The sequence below is a fragment of the Mobula hypostoma genome, chromosome 2, assembly GCF_963921235.1.
Source record: "Mobula hypostoma chromosome 2, sMobHyp1.1, whole genome shotgun sequence".
NCBI lineage: Eukaryota > Metazoa > Chordata > Chondrichthyes > Myliobatiformes > Myliobatidae > Mobula > Mobula hypostoma.
In genome coordinates, this window is record NC_086098.1 from 123,132,009 (window position 1) to 123,146,433 (window position 14,425).

Sequence of the window (14,425 nt, forward strand, 5' to 3'; positions counted from 1 at the left end):
GGAAAAGAGATTGAAGTCATCATCAGTTTAACATTTTTCATAAGAGTACGAAGTGCAAGATAGTTAAATTTGGCTTTTGTTCTGTTTTAGGAGACGATGCCTCCACCTACACACACTGCTTTCTCTGGACACCATCTTCCCTTTGTAGGGTTCACATACACCACTAACTGGTAAGTGCATTGAATAGTTTATGAAATTATGTGAGGCTGCTAATTAGGGACTTTTAGCACATAATATAATTGTGATACTGGAGTGTCTTTTATTTAACAGTATATGCGATAAAAGCTTATATTTTCTTTTTGTATGTAAGACCACAAATCACATGATTGGAGGTCATAATATTAGATAATGAAATTTTGTTATTCAGTTTATCATTTTCTAAGCTTATTTTCTGGATTAAAGTGTTTTCTTTTGGGAGTTACTTATTGCTGACCTTGTTTGTGAGATTTGACAACAAATCTGGTCTGAACAGATGCTGTGAAAGTTGTCTGCATCTCTGGACCCTGCTGAATGAATTCTGAGCCTTCTCACCTGCTGGTAACTCTCAGCATACACTGAGACTTTTCTGTCGTTTATTTGGCAATGCCACTTTAGGAAATGAACAGAGAGAGGAATGTAAAAAGTTCACACCAATGTGCTGTTAAAAAAATGCTCAAATTTTTGTGGAATTATCTGAACAGCTGATCTAAGAAGTTTTTTTTATTTAAGAAGGTTGCTTGATCCGTTGAGTCTGTGTGTAGTGGTTCCTAAATTTGCTTCAGCTTTTCAGCATTTGCAATGTTTTGACAATGCCAAATGAAGTGAAAGCAACAAGGAGCAATTGCTTACTTTTCTTTTGGGGAAATGGAGGTTATCCTTTGTTGCAAATTTACTCCAATAAACAACTCAAAGCTGGAATGCATGTCTTGGAAAAATTAAGGAGGCACAAATGTGAACCAAAAGTCTGTGACAACCAATGAGCTTCCACAATCTTTTCCAAAATCTATGCATTCCTTATAAGAATGACAAGTATTTTTGTTTTACTTTTGGTTGACTCCATGGCTCCTCAGAACATTTAACTTATAGTTAGAACATAGGGTGGTACAGTACAGAAATAGGTCCTTCAGTCCACCATGTTTGCGCCAACTATGATGCCAACAGCCCAGTCAGCAGCAGGAGCAGGCCACAGTGACGAGGTTTCTCGCAGGTCGGTGATGCTTGTTTAAAAGGAGAGCTTCGCGGGCACTCAGGCTTATTCCAACGGCCTAATCAGCGACAGGAGCAGGCCACAGCGATGAGGTATTTCGCAGGTTGGCGACGCTTGTTCAAAAGTACGGAAGGGACAAGCAGGGCAGCCATTGTTGGAAGAAGGCCAGTGGTGAGAGTAGGAGTGTCAGGTTTATCTCAAAGGAAGCTTTGGCTCAAAAGAGGCGTTGGCTCTGGGTAAGCTTCTGTTAAGATTCCCTTCTTGTTTTCTCTTATCATACCTTGTGTAGTAACTGGCTGTTGTGAGTTCTTCATGCCGGATGTTGGTGTCCTGGGAGACCCAGAACTACATCTGCATGAAGTGCATCGGGCTGCAACTCCTTGAAGACAGCATTAGGGATCTAGAGCAGCAGCTCGATGATCTTTGGCTCATATGGGAGAGTAAGGAAATAATCAGAGTTACAGGGAAGTAGTCATCCCAAAGTTCCAGGAGGTGAGTAGCTTGGTGACTGTCAGGAAAAATGGGAAATGTGAATAGGCAGTTAACACAGAACATTCCCCTCAAAAATAAGTATACTGTTTTAGATCCTAATGTGGGGGATGATCTCCAAGGGGAATGGCATGGAGACCAGGTTACTGTCACTGATCATGGGTCTGTGGTGCAGAAGGGAGAAGAGGGGAGCAGTAGAAATAGGGAACTCAGTCAGGGGAACAGACAGGAGATTTTGTGGGTGTGAGTGGAACACCGGAATGGTATGTTGCCTCCCGGGTGCCAGGGTCAGGGATATCTTTGGATCACGTCCACAACATTTCGGAGAGGAAGGGCGAGCAGCCAGATGTCTTGGTACATATTGGTACCAGTGACATAGGAAGGAAAAGCAAAGAGGTCCTGAAAAGAGAATTTAGAGAGCTAGGTAGAAAGCTGAAAAGTTAATTTCCCGGGTAGTAATTTCTGGATTACTGCTTGTGCCATGCACCAGTGAGGGTAGAAACAGGATGATTTAGCAAATTAATGTGAGGCTGAGAAGCTGGTACTGGGGGCAGGGCTTCAGGTTCTTCGATCATTGAGATCTCTTCTGGGATGACCTGTTCAAAACTGATGGATTGCACCTGAACCTGAGGGGAACCAATATACTCACTAGCAGGTTTGTTAGAGCTGTTGGAGAGGGCTTAAACTAATTTGGCAGGGGGATGGGAACCAGAGTGAATGGACTCAGGATAGGACAGATGGTTTTAAAAAAAAAACAAAAATAGTGTGCAGTCAGACTGTCAGGAAGGGCAGGCAGATGATAGGACAGAATTGCAGCCAGCAGGGTGAGTATCAGTGCATTCAGGATGCAGAATCTAAAAAAAATAGCAAATGCAGCAGTCAAAGTTATACCTTGATGCATGGAGTAAAAGAAATAAGGTAGATGTTCTTGTTGCGCTATTATAGATTGTCAGGTATGATGTTGTAGCAATCACTGAATCGTGGCTGAAGGAAGGTTGTAGTTTGGAGCTGAATGTCCAAGGTTACATGTTGTACTGCAGGGATAGGAAGGTCAGCAGAGAGGGTGGTGTGCCTCTGCTGGTCAAGAATGATATCAAATCATTAGAAATCATTAGAAAGATGTGACATGGGACCGGAAGATGTTGAATCGTTGTGGGTTGAGTTAAGAAACTGCAATGGTAAAAGGACCCTGAAGGCAGTTATGTACAGGCCTCCAACAGGAGCTGGGATGTGGACCACAGATTACAACAGGAAATAGAAAAGACATGTCAAAAAGGTAATGTTGTGATAGTCATGGGAGATTTCAACATGCAAGTTGTTTGGGGAAAATCAGGATGGAAATAGATCTCAAGAGAGTAAATTTGTTGAATGCCTACAAGATGGCTTTTTAGTGCAGTTTGTCATTGAGCCTACTGGGGGATCAGCTATACTGGATTGTCTGTTATGTAATGAACCAAAGGGGATGAGGCAGCTTAAGGTAAAAGAACCTTTAGAAGGCAGTGATCACAATATAATTGAGTCCTGACGAAGGGTCTCGGCCTGAAACATCGACTGCACCTCTTCCTAGAGATGCTGCTTGGCCTGCTGCGTTCACCAGCAACTTTGATGTGTGTTGCTTGAATTTCCAGCATCTGCAGAATTCCTCATGTTTGCATAATTGAGTTCAACTTGGAACTTGATGGGGAGAAAGTCAAGTCTGACGTAGCAGTATTTTAGTGGAGTAAAGGAAATTTACAGTAGAATGAGAGAGGAGTTGGCCAAAGTAAATTGGAAGGAGATGCTGGCAGGGATGATAGCAGAGCAGCAATGGTGTGAGTTTCTGGCAAAAATGAGGAAGTTGCAGGATAGATATATTCCAAAACAAAGAAATACTCAAATGGCAAAATAGTACACCTGTGGCTGACAAGGCAAGTCAAAGCTAATGTAAAAGCAAAAGAGAAGGCATACAACAAAGCAAAAATTAGTGGGAAGACCGAGGATTAGGAAGCTTTTAAAACCCTACAGAGAGCAAATAAAAGAGTCACTAGGAGGGAAAAGATGAGATATGAAAGCAAGCTAGCAAACAGTCACAAAGTGGATAATAAAAGCTTTTTCAAATAAATAAAATATAAAAGAGAGGAGAGTGAAATAAGAACAGCTAGAAAATGGGGCTGGAGAAATAATAACAGGAGACGAGATGGCAGATGAACTAAATGAGTAATTTGCATCAGTCTTCACTGGAGGACACTAGACATGTGTCAGGTGTTGAAGGATGTGAAGGAAGAGAAGTGAGTGCAGTTACTATTACAAGGGAGAAGCAGGTCAAGAAGCTGAAGGACCTAAGCGTACACAAGTCACCCCAGCCAGATGAACTGCAACCTAAGATTCTGAAAGAGGTAGCAGTAGAGATTGTGGAGGCATTAGTAATAATCTTTGAAAAATCATTGGTGCTAGAGGATTGGAAAATTGCAAGTGTTACTCCACTCTAAGAAAGAAGGAAGGCAGCAGAAACATTGCAGATATACTTTATTCACATAGCAGGGCTTGTTTCTCCAGAGTTGCACTTACTTTTCACAGATGCTATCTCTGCAGAATTTTCAGTTCTGATATTCAGTTGCTGATACCCTATATTGTTGCACAACAGTAATTATGCAGAATTTATTTTTTAATGCATTGGTGCTCTTTTAGTACTCTGTCTGACAGAAGCAGTCTGAGAGATGCTGCTGGATCATCCTCGACAGACATTGATATCAACGTTCAGCGGACTTTAGAGGACAGCTTGGCCACAGAGGCTTATGAGAGGAGGATACGGCGTTTAGAACAAGAAAAACTTGAACTAAGTAGAAAACTTCAAGGTGAGAGTTCGATGGACGAGGTATATACGATTCCATTATTAAGCAATATTCCTGCCTGGAAAACTAAACTATATTATTGATTTTGTGAGCCTGTTCAATACATTTACTCTTCAGTCTATTGGATCTTATCCTTCCATCTCCAGCTTCTTCTCACAACATCCTTGTTGTCCATCTGGACACATGGTTTGTATGCCATATCACTTATTCAATAATATGTAGGTACGATTGATTGTGACTTAAATTTTGGAACTGAGTACTACTTGTTTAGGTAGAGAGAAGTAATAGAATATTAAGAGATGGGATTTGAATTTTAATGAGAATGGTTCTTTGGAGGTGAGCAAAGTCTTGCCCGAGTGGTGTTTTTAACAAGCTCAAGGAACGAGCACTGTAGAATAGAATCATCAGATAGTTTCACTGTCCAACAGATCCCAGTTACCTCCTGTGCGCGGCTATACTTGAAGCACAGATAACTTTCTAGTATGACTCTTTATATATTTATCTCATTTCTTTGAATTTGTTTCAGTCATCCTGTCAGCTGCTTTTGTTCTCTGTAAAGAGGTTGATCTAACCTACTATTTAAAAAAAAATGGAGACAGTGCTATTCCAAATCTAAACTTTGAGGTTCTAGGAAATCACTTTTGTCAAGAATAAAAATTTGTATCCATTCAGGCCCAGCTTGTCAAACCAGGTGTCTGAATTCAGCTATTAATTCATTACACACTCTTTAGTATCTATTGGGCTTAATGCTTTGGCCAGAGTCGTAGAGTTACACAACATGGAAACAGGACCTTTGACCCAAGTCCTACATGCCAAATGAGGTGCCCACTTTACATAACAATATGTTGATCAGCATTGGACCTTGCCTGTGGCCTTTCCAGACTAAGGAGAGCTGTGTGTGTCGTTTTAACAATAACTTTGAATTTCCTTGCATTGTTCACTGTACATTCGCTGAACTCTTGGAGAACTAACAGTGGTTCACTTGATTTTGTTTGATAGAGTCCACACAGACTGTCCAGGTTCTTCAATATTCGACTGTGGATGGTCCACTAACTGCAAGTAGAGAATTGGAAATTAAAAATTTGAAAGAAGAAGTAGTAAAATTGAAACAGCAAGTGTTAGGTATGTATTCACTTATGTATTTAGAGTTCAAAAGCTATCTATTTCTTTGGTCAAATAATATTGATTAAACCGGTGTATGTTCTGAAGGTGCTGTGACAAATTTGGCAGAGTAAAGAAGAATGGTAGGAATAAATTTATTTGTATTTTTGAAATGAAAATTGGATAAATAACAGAATTGAGAAAAAATGTGAGAAAAACGCTAAAGGATTAGGACAAGCTGCATTACTGTAACAAAAATGTCTGGTCTTTTTTCTCACCGCACAATGTATTCTTTAAATGGTTCAGTAATCTTCAAGCACAAAAACAAGTCCTTGTCCCAACATGTTCATAGTGACTATCATGAACCCTCTTTACTATTCCCAGTTATTAGCACTTGGTCTGTAGCCTTCTTAGCCTTGACAATTCATGCTGCAGCCTTCTGATTCAATCTAAGCTATTAATAGTAGCCAGTTTTGGTTCAAAAAGGGATAGAGTGTCACAGAAAGCATACCCTACAGTGGATATTCCATTTCAGCCTGCATTGTTCAACAGAGTGATAGGAAGATTAATATAGTGTAGAAAACATGCAGCAGGCTAGTCAGCATCTATAAAACAAGAAACACTTGATATTTCAGGTCCAAAAAGCTTTGTCGGAACTCAGAAAGAGACTAAACAAGTCAGTGTTCAGCAGCAGAGAAGGTTGCAGGAGTGATGGCGGTTAAATACATGCAATATGTTAGTAACTGTTCCAATCAAAAGGGTGCTGGTGATACATGGAGATTTGCAGGCAGCCCACAAAACTACCAGATATACTTCTTTTCAGTTACTATCGCTGCAATCTGCAGCCTATAATTTCTCTTTAAGAAACATACTTTAATGCCATCTAAACAAACTAACAATTTTATGATCCCCGAAGGACTCAGTGAACTTGACTCTTGGGGAATGCAGGTACAGCATCTTGAAGTGGATGAAGGTCGGCTATTGCTGGTACAGAGATCTCCTGAACTCAGATTAAGGAGTCAGGGCATGAGACCAACTCTCCCAAGCATAAATGTTGGCTAGTGTACAGTTACTGGTGAACAAGATAGAGGACCTAAGGGCAAGATTGCTATATCAGAGTGAAATGAGGGATTGCTACGTTTTCTATTTCACTGAGACAAGGCTCATCCCCGACACTCTGGACACAGTACTTAGTCCACCAGCTGGACCAAACTGCAGAACATTCCAGGAAGGAAAGAGACAAAATGATAAACTAATTGTGGTGCTGGGATGTAGCTGTATTGTTTCACTCTTGTTCTCCTGACCTGGAATATCTAATGATTAAATGCCAACCATTCTGCTTACGGAGAGAGTTCTCTGCCATGATCCTGACCAAAATTTACATAACACCAAAGGCAGTTGTCAAGATTCATGACTGTTTAATGCCATTTCCTGTACACAAGTATAAAGGAGAATGCAATAATTTTTACCAGATCTGATGCAGCACACGAAAAACACAAAGAGTAGAGAACATATTAATAATTTTATAGAACACAATAAATATAAATACAGTGGCATGCAAAAGTTTGGGCACCCCTGGACAAAATTTCTGTTACTGTGAATAGTTAAGTGAGTAGAAGATGAACTGATCTCCAAAAGTCATAAAGTTAAAGATGATACATTTTTTTCAACATTTTAAACAAGATTAGTGTATTATTTTTGTTTTGTACAATTTTAGAGTGAAAAAAAGGAAAGGAGCACCATGCAAAAGTTTGGGCACCCCAAGAGATTTGAGCTCTCAGATAACTTTTACCAAGGTCTCAGACCTTATTAGCTTGTTAGGGCTATGGCTTGTTCACAGTCATTGTTAGGAAATGCCAGCTGATGCAAATTTCAAAGTTTTATAAATACCCTGACTCCTCAAACCTTGTCCCAACAATCAGCAGCCATGGGCTCCTCTAATCAGCTGCCCAGCACTCTGAAAATTAAAATAAATGATGCCCACAAAGCAAGAGAAGGCTATAAGAAGATAGCAAAGCGTTTTCAGGTAGCCATTTCCTCAGTTCGTAATGTAATTAAGAAATGGCAGTTAACAGGAACGGTGGAGGTCAAGTTGAGGTCTGGAAGACCAAGAAAACTTTCCGAGAGAACTGCTCATAGGATTGCTAGAAAGGCAAATCAAAACCCCCGCTTGACTGCAAAAGACCTTCAGGAAGATTTAGCAGACTCTGGAATGGTGGTGCACTGTTCTACTATGCAGCGACACCTGCACAAATATGAGCTTCATGGAAGAGTCATCAGAAGAAAACCTTTCCTGCGTCCTCACCACAAAATTCAGCGTCAGAAGTTTGCAAAGGAATATCTAAACAAGCCTGATGCATTTTGGAAACAAGTCCTGTGAACTGAACAAGTTAAAATAGAACTTTTTGGCCGCAATGAGCAAAGGTATGTTTGGAGAAAAAAGGGTGCAGAATTTCATGAAAAGAACACCTCTCCAACTGTTAGCCATGGGGGTGGATCAATCATGCTATGTGTTTGTGTTGCAGCCGGTGGCATGGGGAACATTTCACTGATAGAGGGAAGAATAAATTCAATTAAATACCAGCAAATTCTGGAAGCAAACCTCACACCGTCTGTAAAAAAGCTGAAGATGAAAAGAAGATGGCTTCTACAACAGGATAATGATCCTAAACACATGTCAAAATCCACAATGGACTACCTCAAGAGGCACAAGCTGAAGGTTTCACCATGGCCCTCACAGTCCCCCGACCTAAACATCATCGAAAATCTGTGGTAGACCTCAAAAGAGCAGTGCATGCAAGACAGCCCAAGAATTTCATAGAACTAGAAGCCTTTTGCAAGGAAGAATGGACGAAAATCCCCCAAACAAGAATTGAAAAACTTTTAGCTGGCTACAGAAAGTGTTTATAAACTGTGATGCTTGTCAAAGGGGGTGTTTCTAAGTACTGACCATGCAGGGTACCCAAACGTTTGCTTCGGGCCCTTTTCCTTTTTTGTTATTTTGAAACTGTAAAGGATGGAAATAAAAAAGTAATCTTAAAATATTAAAGAAATGTGATCTTTAACATTATGCCTTTTGGAAATTGGGTCATTTTTTACTCGCTTAGCTACTCACAGTAACAGAAATTTTGACTGGGGTGCCCAAACCTTTGCATGTCACTGTACCTAAGATAGCTTTTATACATAGATTGATTATATATCCATAAAATGATGCTAGGTGACTGTCAGGAATTATTCAAGTAATGGTGGAATAGTGATACAGCACTGACTATACCAGTAACACCTCCCTCCCTGATGCTCTAAACAAGTCTTATGCATGCTTTGAGGCATGTAACATAACACCGATAAAGAAAGCTAACCCCCTCCCAGGTGAGCAGCAACTATCTGTTACAGCAGCAGACATGAGAAAGACTCTGAAGAGAATCAACCTCCATAAGGTGCCTGGGCTAGACAACGTCCCAAGCTGTGTACTGAGGGAGTGTTATCCCCACATGCTTGAAAACATCCACCATCATTACTGCACCAAATAACTCTACACCTTCAGAGCCAAATGAGACACTAGCAGTATCTTTTACCTGGATGAAAGCTGATGGAAAGTAATCAATTATAACTTCAGCTATACCCTCTGCCTCGACAAGTTAACTACCTTTTTGGCCACTGATTGTCTGCATCTTGCACTTTACTAGCCACTTGCTGTTTGCATGTGTACAGAAGAAATTTGAATTCCCTTTAATGTTTGCACCCAGTCCTTCCTTGTACTTGCCCATTGCCACTTTTACTTTTGACTTTCTATAATCTATCTGGTTCTTTCTTGTATTAGCAGCCTGACATCTCTTATGTGCTCTTTTCTGTTTTAGTTTGCTCTCAAATCAAGTCAAAAATGTATGTCTGATGTCTGGGATTGGAAAAAGGCATCTCAAATTCTAGATGGACAAAAGAGCTACCATATTTGGGCGAGATTCTTGTCTTTGTTTGTTGATAAGGTTGCTATAGTTAGTGAAATGAGTTTGGCTGTCTTCCATCTGATATAGCTAATTGCACTAATTTGGAATGCTACTTGGCAATACCTTGCTTAAAGCTGGCACTGGTATTAAACCAACTGCTTTACAGTAAGCTTTATGTGCCCTTAAGGCTTCTGGTTATACCACAAAGTTGCTGAGTGTTTTGTCTATAAGCTGTGAGTTTGTACAGAGTTTTATCCTGAAATTATCTCAATTTATCACAGAATGGTGTGACCTTACAGAGAGATTATTTGAAAGGAGTAATAACAGAAAACACTGGAAGCTGTTGTGGCAGCATTTGGGAGGAGCGAGGCTGTTAACATTTTAGGTTGATAACCTTTTATCAGAACTGGGAGAAGTACATTTGAGTAAGACCATAGTTTGAAACTCTGAGGTGATTTTCAGAAGAAACTGGATGGATGTTTATTTTCGTCATAATATTTCAAATGTCAAACTTGAGATCAATTAGCTATGTGAAATTCGATAATTCGTGGTTTGTGGACTTTTTTTGTAAAGGAATCAATTGTGATGGATTGCAGGGAACTCCAGAATTTCAAAAGATTTAGGAAGTCATCAGGCCTGGGCAGTTCTCTGTTAGTAACAGCGTTATCTTTGTAGTCTCAGTTCATTCATCCTAGTTGTCCTTGCCCTGCTTTCCATTTGATCCCAGTATGAAGCTTCAAAAGCAAAAAATTTTGACTGTAATAACAGCCGTCTGTTCCTTGTCCTTTGCATTTTCTGCTTGAGTAGTTTCCACAAACCAGATACAAGACCAGAGAGTGCAAAGGTGGGATGGGCAATCACTGTTCAATTACACAAAATAAATGATTGATAAATTAAAGAACAAGTTGGGAAAAATAAAATGCAAAGGAATACTTAGCAAGTGAACATTTCCTGTAGATAGAAATCTGCTATCAGTGAATTCCAATGAAATATGCAACTTTAAAGAGTTATTGGCTCATTTGTCAAGCTTTTCATTCTTCAAACCTATGGGGAATCTAACCAAACATGACATTTTATGTATTCAGAACATCATGTGTTTTCAATTCCAGGAGAGGGTGGTCAGATTTTTTACTTTACTGTGAGTCTTAAAGTAGTAGATAAATAGCAAGTATTTCCAAATACTGAAAAGTTAGTATTTATATGGAGTACAGCACAAACCTATACAGAAATCAGAATCAGATTTATTATCACTGGCATGTGTCATGAAATTTGTTAACTTAGCAGCAGCAGTTCAATGCAATACATAATATAGAAGGAAAAAAATTACAGTATATGTATAAAGAATAGACCAAAAATTGTGCAAAAAACAGAAATAATATATATTTAAAAAGTGAGGTAGTGTTCAAGGATTCAATGTCCATTTAGGAAACAGATAGCAGAGGGGAAGAAGCTGTTCCTGAGTCGCTGTGTGTGAGCCTTCAGGCTTTTGTACCTCCTACCTGATGTTAACAATGAGAAAAGAGCATGCCCTGGGTGCTGGAGGTCCTTAATGGACACTGCCTTTCTGATTCTAATGCACCACGCATGAAATTGGAGGTGAAATTGGGCTTTCAATTCATACAAGCAACTCAAGTCTGCATCAATGCATACACAATTATACCAGCTGCGTCTCTCTTCTCCATTGAATTTTTGCTTAAAACAATTGCAAGCTTTGCTGACATTTATGAACTTAGGTTATGTTTACATTATTGTAGCAAGTTTTATTTCATTTTGGTTTTCTATGTTTTATTTCTGGGGATCATGTAAAGTTAATGTGACAAGACACTTTCTGATGAAGCTCTGGCAACTCCAAAGGATATGGCAATATATTAAAAGGAATACAGCTTCCTTTCTTTGTTTATAGGCCTTAGTTTTAAATGAGGAGGCATTCATACAGCATGGAATTAAGCCATTCAACCCACCAAATTTGTGTCAACCATCAAGCACTAATCCTACATAGCTCATTTTATTATTCTTCCTGCATTCTCATTAACCCCTGCCAGATTCCCTCACTCACGGACTCACAAGGAAAATTTATGGTGACCAATTAACCAATCAACCAGCAGGTCTATAGATATTGGAAGAAACCAGAGCATCCTGAGGAAACCAATGGGTCACAGGGAGAACGTGCAAACTCAGATTGAACCTGGGTCTCTAGTGTTGCAAGGCAGTCGCTCTTATTGGCCACACTACTGTGCTGTGCAATGGGATTTAGGGAACTTGACTCCCATGTTGAAACAAAGTATTTTTAACCCATTTTTGGAATTGTGAGCAGTTTTTGGAATGCTTGTTTCAGAAGTGCTTAGAAGAATTAGCACCAAGGATAACTGCATAAGGACATTAGAAATAGTAACAGGAACAAGCCACAGGCCATATGGCCCCTCATGTCATCTCCCCCATTAAATAAGAATATGGCTTTTATTTATTTTAGCATTACTTTCCTGCATTAGCCACATAAACCATTGATTCTTCTAATGTCTTAAAATATACTAACTTCTCACGAGAATATATGGGACATCTTTGTCTCACAAATGCCTGACTTATGTACATTTGTACATTATGTACAAATAAATTTTTGGAAGACCAGCAAGTTGGACTTTCAAGATGGAATTTGATTCACTGTCCCATTTTCAACTTAGAGTCATATGGCACAAAAGCAGGCCTTTTGGCCCAGCTGGTCCATGCCATCTAGGGTGCCCATCTAAATCAGTCCCATTTACCTGTGCTTAGCCCATAAACATTGAAATCGCATTGATCCATGCACCTGTCATCTTTAAAAAGTTGTTTTACCTGCCTCGATCATTTTATCTGACATCACCCACGGTGTAAAACAGTTGCTCCTCAAGTTACTGTTAAATCTTTGCCCACTTACCTTAATTTTCAATGATGTTTTGGCAACTGCAAAGGGTGTTGGAATACTTTAAAAGAAGTACAGGTTTATTTGTTTTATTTTTAGGTATTGGCCTTAGTTTTAAATCTGGAAGAATTCATAGAGAAAGATACAGTACAGAAACATAGCCTTTCATCCCACTGAATCCATGTCAACCATGAACTGCCCATATATAGTAATCCCCATAAAGAATGTACTTGCAGACTGTTTGGTAATCTCCCCTCTCTACTGTCAGTCCTGATCCTTGCTTTTTACCCGATACACTGACAATTCCTTTGCCCCCGCCCCCCCCCACTGATGCTACTTGGCCCATTGAGTTCTTCCAGCAGATTTTTTGTTGCTTTGTTTCCATCTTGTTTGTGTAGTCTTCCCTTAAAGCTAGCCATGCGATTTATCAGCCACTATTTGAAGAAGCAAATTTTAACTTATAGAGTCACAGAGTAATGCATCATGGAATTAAGGCCCTTTGGCTCAGAACTGGTCCACAACATCCTCTCTGCTAGTTCCAATAGCCCACATTCAAAACATAATTCTGAAAGCTCATTCCCTCCATGTACCTATCCAAATACCTCTTAAAAGTTGCAGTTGTAACCTGACTTAACAACTTTGCTGGGCAGCTCATTCTAAGTGTTCCCAGCCCCCTATGTAAAGAGATTACCTCTCAGTTTTTTTTTATTAAGTCTCTTCCCTCTTGTGTCTATGCCTTCTAGTTTTAGACTCCTCAAGCCTGGGAAAAACCTCTCATGATTTGATACACTTCTGCTATGTGAGACTCGCCCAACATTTTTGGTATTACCCGCGGAAATGAAATACATAAATTATCGTTATACGCAGATGATTTGTTATTATATATCTCTAATCCTGAGAAATCAATTCCTGTTATTTTATCTTTGTTGGCTCAATTTAGTAATTGTTCTGGTTATAAATTGAACCTTAATAAGATTGAATTATTTCCCCTAAATAAGCAGGTTCCTGTTTATGGATGTTTACCATTTAAATTGGTTACTGACTCTTTTATATATTTAGGGGTTAAAATCACGAAAAAGCATAAAGATTTATTTAAAGCTAATTTTTTACCTTTAATTAATCAGATTAAACTTTTGTTTACTAAATGGTCACCAATGTCTTTGTCACTGATCGGTTGGATCAATGCTATCAAGATGATTATTTTGCCTAAATTTTTATATGTATTTCAATCAGTACCAGTTTTTATTCCAAAATCTTTTTTTGATAATGTTGATTCAAAAGTTTCCTCATATATTTGGCAGGAAAAAAACCCTAGGCTAGGTAAAAGGCATTTACAGAAATCTAAAAAAGAGTGGTGGGGGAGGGGGTTAGTGCTCCCGAATTTTAGATTTTACGATTGGGCAATTAACATTCGATACTTAAAATTTTGGTTACGGGACTTGGATGTAATTTCAAGTCCACATTGGGTAAATCTTGAATGTAATTCTTTACAAGGGTTTTCATTGGGTTCTGTTTTAGGGACTTCGTTTCCTTTTATTCTTTCAAAATTGAATAAACAAATGAATAACCCAATAGTTAAACATACTTTATGTATATGGTTTCAATTTCAAAAATTTTTTGGGTTGAACCAATTTATTTTAGCAAGTCCTATTACATCTAATTTCTTTTTTCAACCTTCCACTGTGGATCAAGCTTATTTAGATTGGAAAGTCAAAGGTATAGTACGATTTCGTGATTTATTTTTGGATCATTGTTTTATGTCCTTTGAACAACTATCTAATAAATATAATTTACCCTTTTTTAGATATTTACAGGTTAGAAATTTTTTAATTACTGTTTCTCCTAATTTTCCACATTTATATCCAATGGATATTTTGGAAAAAATTATAGATTTAAATCTTTTTCAGAAAGGTGTAGCAATTATTTATAATATATTTATGAATTTATGTCCTGATGTATGTAATAAAATTAAAACTGA

General features: G+C 38.7%; 1 protein-coding gene across 7 annotated transcripts in view; it reads left to right on the plus strand.

Moving 5' to 3' along the window:
- The window catches only part of LOC134342449 (serine/threonine-protein kinase MRCK alpha-like), a 623,460-nt gene that overhangs the window by 353,261 nt on the left and 255,774 nt on the right, over positions 1-14,425 (plus strand). For all 7 annotated transcript variants that reach the window (XM_063040586.1, XM_063040588.1, XM_063040587.1 and 4 more), the window contains 3 exons: positions 91-170; positions 4,343-4,509; positions 5,506-5,628. In XM_063040586.1, the coding sequence (XP_062896656.1) occupies positions 91-170; positions 4,343-4,509; positions 5,506-5,628 (370 nt within the window). The remainder of the gene's footprint in view (positions 1-90; positions 171-4,342; positions 4,510-5,505; positions 5,629-14,425) is intronic.